A 21,377-nucleotide genomic window follows, 5' to 3' on the forward strand; every position below is an offset into this window, starting at 1 on the left:
TCTGTTGGATAAGATTAAGATTAACCTCAAAGGGTTTTTCCACCCAATTTTCAGTGTGCCTGAGCAGTGGTTAACTTCCTTCCCCTATTGAAACTGATTTGAGGAGAAGTAATTTTTCTCCCCTTTATGACTTTTTTTCTTCATACAAATTGCTTGACACATTTACATTAGCTTTGCTAAATGACTCGACTAGTGAGACATGACAAACAAGAAAGACAGGTGAATAAACGGTGTCAAACTGTGAGGCACACACGTTGAGACAATAGCCTGTTTCCAAAGCAGCCCTGTCATGTAGAAAGAGCACAGGCATGAGTTTGTGTTACATCATTTTGATAAGAAGCACATCCAAGAGTTTTTCTGACTTTTGTAGTGCAAGAGTTGTAGCAGTTCTCTTGACTAACAATCAGCATTTCTTTTATGCGTTCACATCCTGTGAAAAGAGGAACTGCAGTAGTCATCATTATGCTGTAAAAGTATTGTGTAGTCATTCTTATTTTGTCCATGTTGCACAGTTGTATTTACGGGAAGATGATGATTATAACTTTCCAAAGCTTGTAAATGATATCGTTGCAAAATGTATGAATGTCATGAGAATGCCGCGTGCCGTTCTTATCTTTATTGCTAATGTTTGTTTTCATCATTTTAGATATGACATTTCATAATAAAGTACATTTTGAAGTACCATTTTTGTTGCCCACTCATTTTCCCCCTTTCTTCCCCATCCGTCTTTCCAGTCTTATTTTTCATACATATTTATACTTGTGGTTATGTCTTCTTGTGTGTTTAGTTACCCGTACATCCCTATTCTTCCCTCGCGGCTGCTGGAGGTGTTGAGCTCGCCCACTCCCTTCATCATCGGAGTGCACTCCATGTTTCAGACTGAAATCCAGGATCTGGTGAGTGCAGATGAACTTGCGGATCATAAATTGTTGAATTCTGTCAAACACCTGTGAATCATTACCGAATATTGGAGCCTTTACAGTTATTTTATGTTCTAAAATTAAGGTTGCATTGTGATAGACTGGGACCTTCTACTAATCAGAGAGCCTCTTGGTTTCAGGATGTGTTAACACACAAACATTAAGTAATCTGCCCTTCAACAAGATGTTTATTTAACTGGTTTCGGCTGAACTTGGTCAGGCGCACGTGTCATGCCTCACAGTACTCCCTCCAGCTGCAAACTCAACACTTGACCTGTCTGTGTTTTATGTGTGTGCAACCAGTTGGATGTTATTATTGCTGACCTGGACGGAGGAACAATAAAGATTCCTGAATGCATCCACTTGTCCCCGCTCCCTGAACCTCTGCTACACCAAACACAGACTTCCCTCTCCCTGGTAAGCAACAACATGCACACACGCCCACAGTCATTCCACCATGTTATTCAAATAATCAAAGTATGATGACATTCATTTCATTTCAATCTTTATTTCGAACAGATTAAAAAAATAACATATACAAAATAACAAATGTGAAAAACAGAATACCGTATTGTTAAAATACAGTATTTATCCACATTCATGATATAAAAACTCTTCATATTAATAATATTAATACAAAAATCATATGTGTCCGAAAGGGAGTAGGAGGAAGCAAATGCTCATGAATTCCCACTCCTTACTGGATCAATGATCATCCTTTAAATCATTATGCAAGTTATTCCTACTTACATTTACATTTACACATACATAATATAATTTCTCCTCTCTTCATTCTCATAGTTTTCCAAAAAAGTGTCCTTTTAAACTGAATTATGCTTGTGCTTCGTTTGAACTCCTCTCCAAACCATTCCATAAAATCACCCCACAGATTGTTATACTCATACTTCTCAGAGTTGTTCTGACCTTGAGTTGTTTAAAATGTAAATTTCCTCTCAAATGATACCCACCATCTCTGTCTATGAACAATGTTTTTAATTTCCTAGGAAGTAGATTATGTCTGGCTCTGTACATGATTTGTGCCGTTTAAATGTAACCAGATCAGTGAACTTCAATATGTGTGACTTCAAAAATAACAACAAGATAACAAGATATCCAACATTATTGATAACTCTCATAGCCCTTTTTTGTAATGTGCATAACGGCTGTAGGTTGGTTTTGTACGTGTTTCCCCAAATCTCCACACAGTAAATCAGATATGGCAATATTAGTGTGTTATATAGAGTATACAATAAGTTGTAGTCCAGAATGTGTCTGGCTTTCCCCAATATTGCGATAGTCTTAGCCAGTTTTGCTTTTACATTGGAAGTGAGCAAGCAAAAGTTAATTAATTCATGAAATAATTTAACTTTGAACAGTGCACAAATCTGAAAGTAATATAGGGTTTTTCATAATCATGCTAGGCGACTGCTGGTAGAATTAAAATTCCTGCTTTCCTTTCTTAAGGAATTTAAATAGAAAACATTTTAGGAAAAAAATATATGTGCCCCCTTTTTTCTGAATTACCGGTAAATAGATTATTATCACAGGATTTTTCATGTGGGAAAAATCTGCTTTTGTTTTTCTGATACAAAATCCCTTCAAAATTCCTAATTTACTTAAGAGCTCGATTTTAATTGAAGCAAACATGTCCCTACTGTTTAGTTTTACACACTTTTCAGCAAAACCATTACTGTCTCCTGAGTCCATGTGGACTGCCTGAATTCATATCAGATGCATTATCATATTCTGTGTCCATGTAACATGCCCTGTCAGTTCAAATCATCCTGGAGAAATATGTCCAGCAGATTAGAATGGACTTTACAAAAAAGCTTTCCTAAATCACAAACAATTGAATCTGTATTAATAAAAGATACATGTAATTCTATCTTCAAATGTTAACCAAAACAAAACTGTATTAAATTAAAGATGCAGGACATCAAGCTCTCAAGTAAATAAGAGCTTATCATTGGATTTTACAGCATCTTTGTTCCTTCAGAAAAATAAAGCAGGATGTTTTTATTTTTGAGAAAACGTTTCTCAGAATTCTTTAATTAATGATCTTGTTTTGACTTTCTTTATTATTAAATTATTTCACACCTTTTATTGTATGCTGTATAGTGAGGTCACTCATAGTAGACAAGGCATGTTCACTTAAGTTGTTGTTGCAATTATTTCAATTTGCTCCACATAAAAGTGTTTGTTGAATCACCTCGAGAAAATCATCTGGAAACGTATTTTTCTCCGTAGGTTTTGCACCCTGATCTGGAGATAGCAGACAATGCATTCCCTCCGCCTCGCACTGCCCCCTCCAACCTCAAGTTGTTGGTAAGTCAGCATCACTATCACATGCCCTCCTTTCATTTGTGACTCTCCGGGTGAAGGCAATAATGTCCTCCTTATGTGGGAGAAGGGCATGACTTCCTTTACCAACAAACAGGCTCTTATCACCTAAAGGGTAGCGTTGGAGTGACGGTTACCTTGTATACCCTCAAGACAAAACAACATAGCAGTTGCATAATTAACTTATCAGACTGCATTTGTGGCATAGTTGTTTGATGAGTCGTGTGTGTGTGTGTATTCCAGGACAAGGAGGTGCGGGCCGTGTTCCTCAGGCTGTTTGCACAACTCTTCCAGGGCTACAGGTCCTGCCTGCAGCTCATCCGCATCCATTCTGAACCCGTTATTCACTTTCACAAGGTAAGATAACGACATGATGGAATTCCCAGTGGTGAAATTAACATATTTCCAAAACCCTTTACTTTCCAATATGTGACCTTAGATTAAACCCTGTTTGGCAATTGCTCCAGAGCAAACATATTGTTCTTTTTTATCTGCCAAAAATGTTTAAACCCGGAGTCCAGAATTGCGTAGGAAGACTTGACGGATAAACCTGTCAGGGGCGTACAGAGTGTGTGTTTGTGTGTGAGCATGCTTGTTGTTTTAGATGTGTTATTGAGGCCCCCATGAGTCTTCCTGGATGTGATCCTTTTGTTTATGCAATCTTCAGACACAGTCCCATTACCTTAGGCAAGGCACGACAAATAGCCATATGAAACGTATTAGGTTTACATTTTTGTTTTGTGCCGAGGTTTTTGTTTGTTCTTGTCTGTGGTGTCTCCGTGGTAACCCCTCTGCACATCATCCTCAAAGTACCCCACATGGATCACATTATAAACAAACGCTCAGCTTAGTCGCCTGGAGTGGGGGAAGGCTGGAGTGAACTGCGTTTTATCTCCTCTTCCCACAGGCACAAATAATTATGCGTAAAGTAAATTAAATTCATTTGCATGCGATTGTTTGTAACAAGATTTATATCCCTTTTTCTACATGCTTAAGAACTAACTTATGATTTGAACAATAAAAGATGCCGAAGTCAGGCCCCCCTGCAGAGATATTTTTAAACTTGTTCTAAAAATGACTGAGATCACTCAGCTTGTTTTTCAGTCTGCAGCATTTCCATATGCCCAGGATTACATTGCTCCCATCTGTGTGGGGTTGTAACTGATCTATTTCTGACATTCTCCAGACTGCCTTCCTGGGCCAGCGAGGCCTCATCGAGAATGATTTTCTGACCAAGGTTTTGGATGGCATGGCCTTCGCTGGCTTTGTCTCGGAGAGAGGTCCGCCTTACAGAGCCTGCGATCTCTTTGATGAGGTACAGTACCATGATGCTCCACTTAGCTTTTCAGTTGAGAAAATCATACACACACTAAAGCCACTACGGAAGAGTTTTAAATGTGACTACTCTATCAGTTGTGATTGTGTCCTCATTATGCTGCTTGGATACTTTTGAATGTATTTTCCCGATTATCCACCCCGTTAAAAGTGCATATTACTGTTTTGTTGTGTGTCTTGTAGCTGGTGGCCTTACACACTGACAGCTTTAAAGAAGAAGAGATCACCCCTGCCAAACTGCAGAAGCACATCAGATCGTTCTCTGAGCAGCTATACAGAAATGTAAGACTTCATGCCAATAACTACATCTCCTCTTTTGTATTGTTGTTGTACCGTATTAGACTTAAGCAACTCTGCACGTGTTTTGCTGTATCCACTGTATGTACAGCTGTGAATCCTATTAATGCATGTTTTTCTCTGGTGGGTGTACTATAGGAAAACCCAAACCCCCACATGGCATTCCAGAAAGTGCCTCGGCCGTCGGAGGGGTCCCACCTGCGGGTGCACCAGGTACCCTTCCCCGTGTTGGATGACGAAAAGGTGGAGAAGATGCTGCAGGAGGCCGTGGTGAAGCACAGCAGCGCACCTCCTTCTATACGGCTGGAGAAGAAGTGTGTTGTACCTGCCGGACCCCCTGTCGGTACGGCCCACCCTGAACTGCTGTGATAAACAATACTTACTGATCTGAGGAGGCTTAACATACACGCAGGGTTTTGTTTACTTTAAGTCTCTCGCAGTGTTTAATATAACAGGTTTTTGAAGCAACGTAAAAAATGGAGTCTGAGGTTTGCATCAGCGGTAGCTTCAATGAATTTCCTGTTCTTCTGTAAAAATATCGTTTTTTTTAATTTAGTTTATTACGTCTGGTTCTAATAGGTTTGCATCACTTATATTAAGTCATATTATTTTATGTTCTCTATACCAGCGGTTTTCAAAGTGTGAGGCGCGCCTCCCTGGGGGGGCGCCAGAGAGCTTCAGGGGAGGCGCAGCGTGAGAAAAAAATAACGAGAAACAGTGAAATTTGTTGCAAGTGGCAACATGGATCGTTTTTTATTTTATCGTCTGCGAGCCGTTAACGGCCGGCTCGGTTCGCTGACGGCCGGCACCGCCCTTTATTTTAATTTTAATAACACTTACTTTGACCAAAAGCAAGTACCGGTCAAGGCTGCAGCCAGAGGATGATCTGCTTTTATTCCTGTCTACATTGCATCCCCGCATCATCCACCTATGCGCATCAAAGACGCAGACTCATTGTTCCCACTAAAGCAGGGGTGAGTGTAATAAGGAGGCAAAGTTGATGTTCAGTGTGTTGCCGGGAGCATATAAGGATTTATCCACGATGTTGAAAATGTTAAAAATGTTTTAAAAAGTTGTTGTTTAATGTTTTAAGGAGGTGACGCTACTCAGCCAATCAAATCGGTGCAGTCAGTGAGTCAGCATGATAGATTCAAACAAACACACAGAGACGAGACAAGAAGAGAGAAACAGTCGAGTCATTTCAAATGGTGTGCTCCAAAAAGACTTACTGGACCTCTTTGAAATGCAATTAAATACCCCTGCATTATAGCAACAACAACAATAATAATAATAGCAATAATAATTGGGAAGGGGGGCGCGGCTGTTCTTATGTTCTCTGCGGGGAGGCTCACCTTCCCACACTTTGAAAACCCCTGCTCTATACCACTGTAAACCTTTAGGAGTATTTGATGGAGGCTTTGAATGAGCCCAGCGGGTTTTTCTGCCTCTTCCTGCACTGTATATAAATTGTAATCTGTAATGTTTTTTTAATTGTTCAAATAATCTGTTTTTCTGTATTCCAGTGTCCATTATGGGCAAGATGGGCTCCGTGTTTAACAGCGCTCGCAGGCTAGAGGTGGTGCGGGGCTGCATTTCCTTCATCTTTGAAAACAAGACCCTGGAGACTGAAAAGGTGATGCTTTATGTCTTTCATCAGGGGAGCTCATCAACCTTTAAACCAGCACATGATCTGGGGGCATCTCAGTGTTACTTCCCCCCCCCCAGCAGACCGTTATGGAGCTGTGGATCTCTCCACACCTTCATCATCCTAATATCTCACAGCTGCCACACAGAAATAGATAAGGCCTGTAATCAAACACTCATGGAGGCAAATCAGTTAATGTCACTTGTTTATCGCCTCTTTAAGCATCTGCACTACACAAAGATGTCCTTCATTGTGGCCCCATGTTCGTGATTCTACACAATATGCGTACAATGCGTTTAAAATGGGATCCTTGCCAGTTACTTCTTGTATCCCGCTGGCTTCATATCTGTATATAATTCAAACCTGCATCTCTGTGCAAAGAATGCATAGCATGTATCCTCTGAACCCCCCGTGAGTCTGTAAATCATTCGCTGCCAAATGGTCATCTACCATACAGCAGGTCAGAGCAGTTCCTTGAACCACTATCTTGGTGCATAGTGTTAATGTAAAAAGTGAATGGATAACCAAATCAAATTACCCCAGTGTTTTTTCAAAGTTTCATAAAACAAGGGCCTGAAAATCTCAGGAAGCAAAGTTGTTTCCCATTCTTCACCCTCACTCACAAATTGCCCATTGTCTTCTTTCTGTCTCTCAGGTCAGGTCAGTGGTCTTATTTTGGATCTTTTGTATGCCAGTATCAGCAATGGCGATAGACATGATCTTTTCAGGTGGTCTGAACGTACGTAGGGTGGCATCCTACTCTCTAGAACTCAATATTTCAGGGAATTTTTTCAAATTCTACACAAATGTTCACTTGGACTTGATGGTCAATAATCATGGTCACTGCAACTTCACAAAAAGATGTGGCCATTACTCAAGAATCTATACATATATATATCTATATATATATTTAGACAGAGATGGATGTAAACTGCAGATGTGTTCCACAGCAGGGGGGTTATTCTGTTTTATTTTCTAAGACCTCCTTCGTTCCACCTTCACAGACGCTGCCGGCTGCTCTGCGCGCCCTGAAAAGCAAGGCAGCTCGTCTGTGTCTGACGGAGGAACTGAGTCTTCACGTTCAGCAGAATCGCGCCATATTGGACCACCAACAGTTCGATTACATCATTCGTATGATGAACTGTGCCCTCCAGGTGAGTCACACGACAGAAAGACACAGACCTTTTCCTCTGAATCAGTACTGTAAACTGAAACATGTACAAAACTCCATGCAGCTATGTGTATATCATTGTTAGTACTTTAGAGAGAGAGACAATTTTTTTTCGATAATCAAACTTAAAATATATGTATCAAGCATACATTGTTTGTAGCTCCAGCTTTTTAAATGATATATTTCCTCCTCTTCTTTGTTTTATATCAATTTAATTTGATAGCTTTGGGTTTTGGACTGTTTTTTAGGATGTCCCCTTAGACTCTAGAAAACGCTGATGTCTCTGACTTATGGCAGATTCAATTGATTAATATATTTTTTTATAAAGAATCGAACTATAAACCCATCCAATGCAAAACAAGCATGTAATTGCATCATACCTTAGCATCCGCAATTTCTAAGTAACCGTGTCCTTCCTGTCAAATGACACGGGTTTCATAATGTTGATAAAAAAAATGGAAACTTCAAATCTTCTGATCCAAACAGGAATTTCACTAAATTATTGCAGCCCAGTGTGCTTAACCCAACGGTCAATCTTATTTCTTATTGTGCGATTCTTATAAGCATAGCAATGTGTAAGCGTGACAGTAGTACACGTGAACATGTATTGGAAAAACCTGTCCATCCTCTTCAACTTCTTTATTTATTTAAACTATCTGGCAGCATGTGGTAAGACTCAGCCCCATATCAGTCAATATGTTTGTCTCTTGCTGGTGTCCTCATGCCTCAGCTACTTGTCAAAGTGAGTAAGTAATGTGTTTTGGTGCAGCTCATAAAAAGTCAGCGAGGCTTCACTCGACCAGCCAGCTCTTTATTGGTAGTTCCTCATGTTTTACTACCTTAAATCAGCCCTTTCTAAGGATTTAAATAATTTTAAGCGGTCCTCAAAGAGTGCAGCTTTTTATGGACTGACTTTAGATTCCAATCATTCCCCTGAAAGAAAGAAAATAAAGCTAATTAATCCCACCGTATGCCAAGGACATTTGACGTGTCATTGACAAAATGAAGACATGTGCCACTGTAAGGTCTACCTGGCAACGATGCTGGTTAGATTATTTCATGCAGGAAGACGTGAAAATGAGAGCTTGTTCCCTTTTATGTTGCGAGATGACTGACTTTGTTTCCAGGAACATAAATGATGAGCTCTGCGCAGTCAGTGGTTTGTCTGTGATGTGCTTTTGTTGAAAGCCAAAAAGTGTCGAGATGTCTGCATAAAAGCACCATCTCCTTTGCATGACCTATTTATTCAACCCTTGAATTATATTTGAAGTCTAAACTAATGCAAAGATATTTTCTGTTTTGTTGTTGCATTGTCGTGCACACAGCTGATACCCAGGCCATCAGTGCGTCTTTCTGTCTTAAAATGTAATCCTGGTGGGATGTGTTTGAACCTTTTTTGAAACAGATTGGGGAGACTTTTTTTTAAATATTCAAAATTCTGTATAACAGGTCATTGTCATGCACATCTGGAAAAATGAAAAGAAAAAAGTGTGTGAGGGTTGTTTAATTTTGACAATTGTTTTTTTGGTTTGATCAGAATATAAATTCCTGATAACATAGCATCTTAACTTTCATATTTCTACAACACAAGATGAGTCCCTTGATTTCCTCTGGCGTTCAGCTAAAAAGCAAATGATCCACAGCCACACACCGGGAAAATGATAATAATTGTACACATGGAGAAGAGATTTAAAGTGGAGTGCACTTTTGTCACAACTTGGGGTAAAATATAGTCAGCCTTTTTCCAATTGCTTTTTTTTTGTGTGTGTGTGTGTGTGTGTGTGTGTGTGTGTGTGTGTGTGTGTGTGTGTGTGTGTGTGTGTGTGTGTGTGTGTGTGTGTGTGTGTGTGTGTGTGTGTGTGTGTGTGTGTGTGTGTGTGTGTGTGTGTGTGTGTGTGTGTGTGTGTGTGTGTGTGTGTGTGTGTGTGTGTGTGTGTGTGTGTGTGTGTGTGTGTGTGTGTCATCCTTAAGGCTTAAAGCCAAGGTGACCTACTCAGTAAAAAATGTTTCATGTGCTCTTTATAAGTGACAGCATGATGCATCATTAGGATTGCTGGCGCCCATGTTGCTGTGCACATTGATTTTCAATGACATCATCATTATGAGGCCAATTACAGCATTTATCGTCTAACTGTCAACTTCAGGCTAAGTGACAGTTCGGTTGTCTGGTTGTAATCAGTGTTCGCAGGGGAGCCTGCAGGAAGGGCTATGTAATGCAGAAATGTGCAATAGGTGAAAGGTTAGCACATTAGAATCAGGTGGTACTGTACACTGTTAGTGCGTGCTCATTCTTTCTTGTTTTTTGAGTTAAAAATGTTGATACATTCTTTGAAATTATTTGGAACGTTTACAGTGCCTTTTTTTTTAAACATCTGTTGTAATCCTTATCTGTTTTGTTTTCTGCCCTGAATCACACACAGTAACGACCCTCATAAAGGTATTTGTGTTAATTGCGCATTTATTTAGTGTGAGTGTATATGTGCAGTGGTTAGCACTGCAGCTTTTAGAAGTAAAAGTAGCGCAAGCCATGTGGGGGAATGAGCCCTGCTGTGGATGTATCCTGGCATCCCAACCATTTCCTGTCCGATTATGAGCCCTCTGTGCTCGGCTCACTCATTGCCGAGGGCCTCATGATGGTGCTCAAAAATACTCTGAATGGCAGTTTACTGTGAGAGGGGATTAAGGCGGGGGGTCCATGGGAAGCGGCCGCAGCGGCATGGAGTCCATGAGTTCCGCATGAGCTTGATGTGCAGAAACACACGTTACACACAGATGTTGGAGAGTACGAGGCTCTTTATCTGACATGTCTGAATCATACAACTCCTGAGTCTGTTCTCTGTCCCTCTTAAAGGCTGCCTGCTGCACTTTAATCAGTCTAAACATCTCCTGCTTAAGCTAAACAATCAATCTAAACGTTATTAAACACTTGGTGACCAGATAAAATACATTTTATAGAATGCATTACAGTACGTAAAAACGGCCAATAAAAACTTGTGGTTTTAGAAGGAAAATAAATCAGTTTCACATAAAGAGATATCCATACCAATGTCTCCACAGCTGGAGAACCTCATGGTTTGATAAGCGCAAGATGCATTTTAGGAGTCATTAAGCCCGCCATAAATGCATACATGAGATTCCTTAGGAGAATTTGCAGTAGTGACTCCTGCAGCCACAAATATTTCACTTGCACTACAGAATCAAGGTCTCTTCATCATTATACTGCAACTACACGGAGTCTCTGTACATGACTTTTCTACATTTTTAGATTTTTCTAGATCATAAATTAGTTTCTTACTGTGAGAACATGGCCTCTGTCTGCCTTTGATGGACTGCCTTACATAACGTGGCCACTGGGAATCTTAGCTGGGTATCATTCCCATGTTCAGTTTCTCTAGGAAGTCCAGCAGTTTGAGCAGGTAGACAGCACAGAAATCAACTATGAGGCTTATTTGTGATTCAAGCCGTGATTGACATTAATAGAGTTGAGACTTTCTTTGTTTTGTCTCTAGATAAACAAATATCCATAAGGGCCACAAGTGGCAGTTCATTCCCTCCTGGAAAGCGTTAACACAAACACACAGGATGCTGCTGTTTGTTCACATCCTCCAGTGTTTCTGTCACATGCTCATGTTTTTTGTTTTTGCCCGCTGTATACGTGTCTGAAACAGAATAGCAGTGTGAGTCATCACAGCTATGATAGCTCCTGCCGCTTCAAGAACTAGGGAGAATTGGTAAGACTTACTGTAAATAACAGGAGGAAAGGAAAACAGCAGGGTATCATTTCAAAACAAATGTGGGGATACACAACACCCTCCTTTACCCAATTCTTGAAATCCAAAATACAGAATTTCCCCTCACTCTGCTCCATGTGGCTTTGTTCAGCTTACAATGATAGAGGCCTAAATACAATAATACAGACCCTTAAAGCGTCTCATGTGATGCTGATGGACAAGAAACAGCTCAGCTCGACTCATCAGGTCTCACTTGTCATGTCTAATCCCAGGCCTGCTGCAGATTTCACTGCTTATCGGTTCCCTTTGTGAGTTGACGTGTATGCTTTTGTAGCTGTCACTCAGCCTATCAGTCTGCTAACAGGAGATTAAGTGTTTACAGGTGATATCAAGTGTGGCTTAAGTAAACCTGACACTATATGAGATATGAAGCGATGATGCAGCCGAGGGACAAAGCTTCTCTTCACCCGACGCATGAAAAAATGCATTTCGTTATAAGTTTCTGTTTCAAAGAACCAATGGTTATGCTTCGCTGAGTGTTGGAATAATACCGGTTTGTCAATTATTCACTCTTTTTCTGCCAGTGCTTTTTCACTTGTTGTTGTATTTTGACTGGGGTCCATGAACTCCTCTGACCCGCTGGATTGTTAGGGATGCTTCTAAACAATGCTTTGGTGCAGCTCCAAGCTTGGACGTTTCACCACAGCCCAAATAACTTCAAGAAGAAACACAAGTGACAAGAGAAATAAAACCGAAACTATGTTGCTTATTCAGTGGGGGGCCAGGCTTTCATGTGTTGCTGTGGAACTTGTGTTTTGCATTTTCTCCCCTCTTCGCATTCTTGTGTTGAGGCCCCCATCTCGAACCACTATAAAAAAAAATTACGTCTTTTCTCCCATCTCTCCCGCCAAAACTACTACTCTGATAAGACTGTTAAAGTTGCATAGTTTCAGTCGTAAATGTAAGACTTCTGTTCAGGTGTTTCGGTTTTCACAGAGAGAAGTGTGTTGTTTACACATTTTCTGGGTTTGAGGTCCCACTGAGGGTCTTGGCAGAATCAGTGTCCATGTTTTTACTTGGTCTTAAATCGAGTTTCCCCGAGCCATTCTCATTTACAGAGTCCCGCAAATAAATCCCAACAAAGCCCACATGAGACAAGTACCAATTTCCTGTGAATCAAGTACTTTTACTCCAAATTGCGTCCTTTTCTTCTATTCTCCTGTTCTCATCATTCTTGGTGATCTCTGCAAGAAGAGTTTTCTTTGGGCCCCTAAGTCCCCCACTTTAAGCCTCCTAATGTACTATTCACCTTAATACCGTCCTCTAGAAAGCGCCATTATGCGTCGCCTCTTTGACCTGGAACAATCCCATACACAAAGATTCTTTGGCATGGTGAGTAAATGTTAAAGCGGGAATATTTAGACTCAATATAAAAAGAGAATTAAAGGCTAGTTGTGGCTTATGATAAGTGGCAGCATGAGCATGTTATGGCCAAAAAGACTGGAACTTTTTGCGTTGCTCTGCTATTCACTTGCAATTTATAATAATAGCTAATACATTGGAGGCCGGAGTGCTCTGATGTTTATGTCAAGGCAGGGATTATATAAGAGTATTGAAAGCACATGTCCTAATATTGAAGCAGAGCAGAGTCTGTGGTTGTTTCTTTTTTTGCTTCTCCTGACATTTTGCAGGACAGCAGTGTCTTTATGTAACAGGAAGCTACATCTGAAGATTGACTCTTTGGTTGTCTCCAGGTCACATCTCTGCATTGCAAGTTCATCAGTCATGCAATAAAGTTATTTCTTATTGTTTGTTAAAAACTAGATACGGTATTGCAGTAAAACGATGTTACCCTTTGGCCTTTTGGAGTGTGTGACCTCTCTGTTGAACGCCTGTGCTGCTTGTTTTGGGACTCCTGTGAAAAAGAGCTGTGTAACATGTCTCCTGCTGTGTCTGCACGGGGCTCACTTCTCTCCTGTTGTTTGGCCCTCAGGACTGCTCCAGCTCAGAGGAATACACCGTGGCTTCTGCACTGCTGCCCCTGTCCACAGCCTTTTACAGGGTAAGGAAATCAATGAAAACAACACTGTATGTGAGCTCAAAATTATGCTTCTGTTTCTCATATTTTCATTTGTATATAAACCACCGCTTAATCAGGTGTACAATGCAAATGTAAGATCTACCTGAACACCTGTGGTTATAGCTAAGCAGTTTGAGCTGCTAAATCTAATGTCACACTGAGGTAACTCGCTCAACTAGGACTTTATGGACCTAAATTGAAACAGCTACCTCCATAATCATCTTTTAAAACATTGTATCCAGCTTAAATTTTGCCTGAAATACAGCAAGAAATACTGCTAAAAATGTCCAAATATTTCTATATAGAAATAGTTGTGTGTGTGCTGGTTGATCTAAAGAAATGAATATTTGCCAACATATTGTTGTTAGATTTGTGTAACTCTCATATCAATAGTGCTTGTCGGCCTAAAGTCCAGTTATATTGCTGCTCCAATAAAAAGGCACTATAGGCAGGGCATAACATTCTCAGTGAGGTACTCAGATGAGTGCCTGGAGTCAGTGTTTGGTACTCCAACTTCTGGCTCCACTCAAAGTTAGTTGATGAAGCCCTCTGTATCGCAAACGTCAACGGGGGCGGGGCTGCTAGTGGAGTACTTCAGGAAAGTCGACGGGGGGGGCGCTGTGATCAGCTGTTTTAGCGCAGTTCTCCAGTGAAGGGGGGGAGTCTCCCTCCGCAGCCGGTTGGCGTAGTTTTGGCACAATTCCGTTGTACAGACCGACGTTAACAGCAGCCCTGTCTGTGCACATGGAGACCGACTCTGTCGTCCGGTGATCTAACCGCCTTCTGGAAAAGCTTCACAGGTAGGCCTACGTCGGTACGCAAATGCGCTTTGTGACACAAGTGACGGTACGCATTTCAGATTGTTGCTGCGCATGCGTACCTGCGTACCAGTTATGTGCACCCCTGACTATAGGGCAGGTTGTATGCACAGAATAGCCATAAAAAGGACAACATTATCAACCTTTTAACTTCAGTTGATCCCTCAGTAATCACATCCACAGAACATGTGGTAAACCTCCATAGTTAGAGCGCGGGCCATGGCCTTAAGTTTCCTCACCACATTGTCAACACATGGTAGCTACATTATTCACCACAACAATTCAACAACAGCCTGGTTGTTGCTATGGGGACAGACACAACTGTCCACACTGGCTTCTTGTTGAGTACCAGTGCCATACCCTAATGGGCTGCAATGGGACCTGGCCCGCTGTTCACCACCACATGAGTCATCCTGTTAACATGGCACAGGCTCAGAACCTCAGATAAGCCCTGTTTTCTTGTTTGTCTTCAGGGCCACCAGTATTAATATTCATCAATCTTGTGAAGTTCTGTAGTTTAGTGCATTTGTGTTCAACCATGCAACAAGAATATACCACTAAAGAGAAACCTATGATTTATATCCATCCATTGTCCGTCACAATTCTGAAGCAATGTAGTGATATCCAGCTAAATGAGTTTGAAGATTATAAATGATTTCATTGTCTAACACTGGCAACTCATTATAGGAAAGAATATTTTGAGAAAACACCCAATTTATTTACAGATTATTGGAACTGCTGACATGCTCCAGCTCTGCTTCAGCCAAAGGGAGACAAAGTAAAGTGAGGTCAGGAGGGAATCTGCCAAAATCATTCTGTAATTTCTCTTTTAGTGGCGCAAGGAACATGCAGTGAAATAGTTAGAAAAACAAAGCTCGCTGATGGAGCGTCCCAGCAGCTGTCATCATGGGGATCGAGAGGCATTACAAAAGAGAGCCTTACAAGTTTGATGGAAGGGGTTGCCTTGGTTTTTGCAAAGAACAAAATGTACCATGACACTGAAGCATACATGCCCATCTCATCTTTCAGAGGCCCCTCTGCAGCCGTCCATCTCTATAGGAACATGAAACCCATAGATCGACCTTTGCTCGCATGGTCGCTCAAACTATGCTTTCACATTACAGTAGCTATTTATTCTAACAGTTGTGAATACATACATACAGTTAATGACCAATATGTCCTTGAATCTGACCTGAAAAGGAAAGTCATTGACAAACAATGTGAGAGTGATTAAAGATGGGTGATTTTGATCTTGTAGCTGTTTTTAAATTACCTCTGCAGAACTTGGTAGGATGTTGTTGAACATGCTGCTGAGAGGTCAGTTCTTCTCTCACTGTTTTAAACCTTATTGTGAATGGAACATAAACTTAAAATGGTTTGTATAATAAAAGCTGAGAGCCCTATACTCTAAATGGGAGTTGATGGTACTGAGATGCCGTTGTTAAACTTTTCCAAGTTTGATTTGTGACGAGGTATTCACCTTTTGATTTCCTCCACTTTGTCATGTTGTGCAGAACTTTTTAAATAACTCAAATTCTGAATAAATAAATTTTTAGTTGAGATGAGTAAGAGATGGTAATGTTCATGCATGTACACTATGAAAACAGTAGTACATTTTTATTCTCATAAGATATACAGTACATTGTTTATTTCTACTGCTATTGCATGAAAAACATTTGCCACTGGGATGATGTACAGAGGGTGGATCATTATTGTGAAATAAACGGGGTTGATGCAGGACTTGAATTAGTCAAGCTCATTTAGCAATTTGCGAGGAAGACCATGGTGCTCGAAACGTCAGGAGCTATTTTATGTTTGGATACAGTATATCTGCTTCAACTCTGATACGTACACAGAAATAACAGACTGTAGAATGCCCTAATTGAATAATCGGAATCTAGTGTTCAACAAATCGCGTATCTGTGACTGTTTGAGTTGAGTAGTCCGACAATGGTGAAGTTCTTGTTTGGTTTTCTTGGCCAGACTTTAGTCGGCTCACTCTGTGATCAGCTAACAGTGTAACCGTCCCCATGGCCCCTAAAGTGTCCAGGTCAGGAAAAGTGGAAAGCTCAGCTCGCTCCACAACGGTCTGCTCCCGGATTCTGCCGGATGGAGTCAGGCGGTGTTTAGTTTTATTCTTGTTCATGTGTTGACACTGAACAGTTTATGCAAGTGAGCTTCAATCTACAGTATGTTTAAGTTGTTTTACCTCTCCATGTCTTTGCTTACCCCTCAACTTGACCTTTCTTTGATATTTATGTCAAACTTATCCAGCAGTATTGATAGACATATGCATGCACATATATCAGATAAAAGGAAGATATGCAAAATATATTTTGGCCTGGATCATGTGTGGATGGTGTCATTTGGCCCGTGAAGGTGAAGTTTATTCAAATGCCACACAACCTTTGCACAGTGGCCCTTTGTTAGAGTTTAGGTTGTACATTTTGTTGTGGTTCTAATCTGTGTGGAAAGTTCCTCTGGCATTCATTATCTATAGTGCTGGGGTGGTTTGTCAGGAGATCAACAGGTGTCGTTGACGTCCTTTGGATTGCGTCTCTGGAGTAAATACCTCTGTTCGGGGAAAACACAGATTGGATACAGCAGCAAGAAAAAAAAAAAAACACCATTCTGGAAGACTTCCACATCAGCAAGAGCACTTGACTGTTAGCATTCTTTAAAGCCAAAGTTTATTCATAGGGGGGATTTGGCAGCCTGCTCTCTGAAAACGCTCTCCACGAAAGTGACGTCCTGCCTGACCCTTGTATATCTCAGAAATGTCCAGCCCTTTACTTACCGTAGCTATGTTTACTTTGTTTTGGAACATTTATGTTACTTGTACATGGTGTTTTTACACAGTTTTGGCCTATGGGTGCCATGATGGGTTTGTATTAGTCTGATTTTCAACATGCCTTTTTCTCTGTTTGTTTTACGTGACTGGAGACTGTAAATACATTGTTTGAACAGAAAATGTTTCATGGTTCCAGGATGCGAAGACTTTCCTCGCAACACACTGACTCACGTAGAATTGCAATAATGAGGATAGATTTTGTTCAGGTCAAGAATGCATTCCCGCAGATGAACTGTTTTTGTATCTGCTGTTCAGGAATGCTATGAATTCTTACAAAACACTTGTAAATGATGTTGCTGCCCCCAGGCTGGTGACATATCATAAACAGTGGTCAACACTAAGTGTCTACAAAGAAGTTTACACACCTTTCATTGACAACCTGTCTCGTTTCTCAGTCACAGTTGACATGTGGGATGCTGCTTAGATGTCGTAGTCAGTCATATTGTGAACCTTGGGATCATGTCCTAGAGTTCAAAACAAGATCCCAAATCCTGATAACCTCAATCCTTTGACCTGTGCACAACATTGTTTCCCTTCTGTCTTCCCCTTGTGTTTTCTTTGCTTGTTTTTCACCCTCAACCCTGCATTCCTCTTCACGAGTCACACGGGCAGATGGGTCTGATAGTGCTATACTCCCTCCTTCCCCTTTGTCTACACTTCCTACTTTTCTTTTTCGTCCTCTCTTTCCTCTCCATTCCCCTCTCATTCCCTGTCCTCCTCCTTGCCCATTCATCTTGTAGATGTCTCTTTAAGCTCCCTGTATTATCATATTCACAGAAGTGATGACCTCGGTCAAGATGACCTGCACATATCTGACAAGTCGAAAAAGGACAGCCATGCTGAGAATGGACTGCGTAGTCAAATCACGTAGAGACAAACACACCCACCCACCGAAACAACATCTGCTGCAAGACACGTCCCACGCGCCTGTGATAGAAAGGTGTTACCATGTAAATACCAAAAGGGCTTGACTCCTCCTATTGTATTTTTCCCCATTTATTTATGGTTTTGTGTAATGCAGATCCATCCCTAAAATCTGACTCCTTTGCAATCAGCCTGGTGACCATGTGCTCAAAGGACCAGTGCTACACATTTTAGCCTCTTGCCAAAGTGTTTTTGGCAGCAGATTTGGCATTTCATCCAAAGTTTTCCTGGCCTAATTCCCATACTCAATGTAAGGTGGTGTGCACACATTCTCTGACGGCAAAGTACATTTGATCATCTCTATTTCTGCAGAGACAACAGTCCATCTAAACTCAAAATTGCTTTTAATGTCAGCCTTACTTTTCTACATAATCTATTGCAAAGCTGAACAAACTGTCTAAAAACGCCCTTAATCTTCATAATTCTCAACCAATTATATTGGCGTTGTTTATATTTGATTTGTCAACGTTTAAGTGTAAAAGCCTTTGTTGGCTTTGTGACTAATTTAAAAACCAGTGGTTACCTTTTATTTTCTGCATGTATGCCTTCAAGTCCCTCAGACATGTGTCCAACATTCCCTTTCTAAATTGAGACCTATTGTATCCATTTCATGTTGGCATCCTTCATTAGCCAACATGATATAGTTATCTTAAAAACCTGTTAAAGTCTGCTGATCTGAGCAGTAAAAAGTTCCCCGAAAAATCTAATATTAGAGAGAGGAGCAACAAGAGCCTGCTTTAACATTTGTGTAAGAACAAGTGAGAGCATGTATTCAAGATGTCTTTTTACTTGCATTACACACATCTTTATGAATTCATTCAGTTGTAAATGTAAATAAAATAAATCTGAATCATTATAAAGCACACTGAAAACACTGTTAACTGTGGATGGGCATGAGCTCTGTGTTCACCGCCAGCTCTCCTCTGTGTTGGCTCCTGGCCCACCACACTGGGAATAGAGCTGTTCTTGTTCTGTCCGTTGTAATTACAGTAACCCCTCTAGTTCTCATCCTTCAAAGGCAAACTGTGAAGTGATAATGGGAACCAGTGTGCATGTGTCAGGCTCAGGGGAGAGAAATCAGAAGCTAATTAAATAACAGGCCTGAGCCTTACGCGTGGCCTGCAGTCTCTACTGGGAGATGGACGCTTGGCGAATGCTGGGATCTGTCCTGTCTTCTCTTGAGTTTATTTGCAGTGTAACGTTGTTTCTCTGCGGTGTGCACCATGTGTGCTATAGAGTACAGTATGGGCCAGCGTTAATGCCTTTAGCTGAACACTGTACATTCCCTTTAGTAGCTGTTTTTGCAAGCAGCAGGTGCTTTGCTCTTCAGCCCTCACTAATGAAAAACAACGCAACGCTTCCAAATATATCCAGACACAGAAGGAGTGAGGGAGGGGGTCTAATTTCCTTTAGGGTTGTTGTCTGTTAAAAAGTTACGACTCACAAGGAATGATTGATTTCACTTTAAATCCCATGGATCACTTTTTTTTTGTGGTGTTTTTCCACTTCTCCCCAGCATTTTGGCAAACCCCCTTTACAAGGGGCACTTTCTGCAGCCCAAATTCTTTCTTGATGCAAATACCCATCGAGAAATAAACTTGACTGCCTCCATGTAGAGGGCTGCATTGCAATGATTAGGATTCTGGGAGCAACGAAGGACTAAACACAAATACTGCAAGGTATATTTATTCAAGGCAGCAGCAGTAAAAGTAAATTGAATATACAAATATAAGAGTCTATTATAAAAGCCTATACAAGAGATTGTTATTAAAGTACCGTATTACTTAACTGTTTTAGCAGCTTTAGGTTCACATTAAGCCAAAACAACTTTCCAGTAAAGCTGGATAATTTTGTGAAAAATAAACCAAATACTCTTTTTTAAGGTTTTACATTTTAGTTTCAACACTGTTTTGAGTTTCATTTTATACACATTTACACACAATTCTGCATGACATATTTTGTTTTTTTAGGAAACTTTGGATAGGATATAAGATTTTTTGTGGTTTTCCACAGAGTTTGGCTGAGTTCCATGTTTTTGCACTGACCGGGGTTAACAAGGTTTTGCATGTGAAGTTATAATTCAGATCATCTGTCTCTCTATTTAGAATTCTCGTTTATTCAATACATAAACGTCATTTTTAACATCCGTATCATGAAAAAAAAAATCCGTTCGAATCTGAATCTAAACTGTAGACAATAACATTGTCAATGCGTGACAATGCGACATCTGGTTTGTATCTGTTGCTAGGTGAGATTACATAAACTATCAGAGAAACAGGGATGAGTTCAGCTTGTATAACACTGCATGTTGTCGTTTCTTTGAAGGCATTTAATGCGCTCATCTCATTTCAGTTATATTCCCTAATGTTGACTCATAAAACAGTTCACTCAAAGGCATAGTCAGCTGTTAAGTGTACTTCTTTACGTCGTCCTGACTCTGAATTATATTTTTTCTTGCAGAAATTGGTTGCCGGTGTGAACCAGTTTGCCTACACCTGCATCCAAGACCATCCAATCTGGACCAACCAGCAGTTCTGGGAAGCCACTTTCTACAGCGAGGTCCAGAGTCAGATCCGAACCCTTTACCTGAACACCCTGGAGGGGAAAGACAGCATCACTGCCAGGCTAAAGGTTAGACTGGAAAAGTGACCAATATAAGTTGTGGGATAAATCATATGAATTCCACTGACATAAAGAGCATATTGATTATTCAAGCAAAATGCTGGCTTCTTAATTGCTACTGTTTTCTTGCCTACTGAGATCACTAGGACTTGTATTGGTTTTTCTTTGTGTCAATAGTGTTCTTTATTTAGAAAATAGAGAGAAAAAAGTTTAAAAAAAAAAAAATTAAAAACATACTTGAGAAAATGGTCCTCTGACACACTCAGCAGGCACCATTGCGTTTCAAGGGGTCAAGTTTAAATAAGTTAAGATAAGATAAAGATAAGAGGTACTTTATTGATCCCAATTTGGGAAATGTTTGCATTGTAGCAGCATAAAAAAACAACATAACAAAACAAGGCATTGCACATAAGTAGAATTAAAGAGTAGAAATAAACAAAACTAGATTTTAAACATCTCAAAATAGAATTAAAGCAGCATTAAAAAGTCGAAAATATACAGTAGGCCGTGAAGATACAACATCTATAAACTCGGACAATAAAACACCATTGAAGGGCTTTAGACACAATATAAAGCAGGATATTATTTACATTAAGAGTGTAGGGAATGGAGTAGTAGTATGTATGGAGCCGAGAGTTCTCTT

At 40.4% G+C, this 21,377-nt stretch overlaps 1 protein-coding gene across 4 annotated transcripts in view; it reads left to right on the forward strand.

The window, feature by feature from the left end:
• The window catches only part of sbf2 (SET binding factor 2), a 94,127-nt gene that overhangs the window by 41,475 nt on the left and 31,275 nt on the right, over positions 1-21,377 (forward strand). For all 4 annotated transcript variants that reach the window (XM_079662430.1, XM_079662432.1, XM_079662433.1 and 1 more), the window contains exons 8-18: positions 788-896; positions 1,224-1,337; positions 3,168-3,245; positions 3,504-3,617; positions 4,447-4,575; positions 4,779-4,877; positions 5,031-5,235; positions 6,416-6,525; positions 7,542-7,691; positions 13,433-13,501; positions 20,573-20,743. In XM_079662430.1, coding sequence (XP_079518556.1) covers positions 788-896; positions 1,224-1,337; positions 3,168-3,245; positions 3,504-3,617; positions 4,447-4,575; positions 4,779-4,877; positions 5,031-5,235; positions 6,416-6,525; positions 7,542-7,691; positions 13,433-13,501; positions 20,573-20,743 — 1,348 coding nt within the window. The remainder of the gene's footprint in view (positions 1-787; positions 897-1,223; positions 1,338-3,167; positions 3,246-3,503; positions 3,618-4,446; positions 4,576-4,778; positions 4,878-5,030; positions 5,236-6,415; positions 6,526-7,541; positions 7,692-13,432; positions 13,502-20,572; positions 20,744-21,377) is intronic.

Source organism: Notothenia rossii, assembly GCF_949606895.1.
Source record: "Notothenia rossii genome assembly, chromosome: 2".
Taxonomy (NCBI): Eukaryota; Metazoa; Chordata; class Actinopteri; order Perciformes; family Nototheniidae; genus Notothenia; species Notothenia rossii.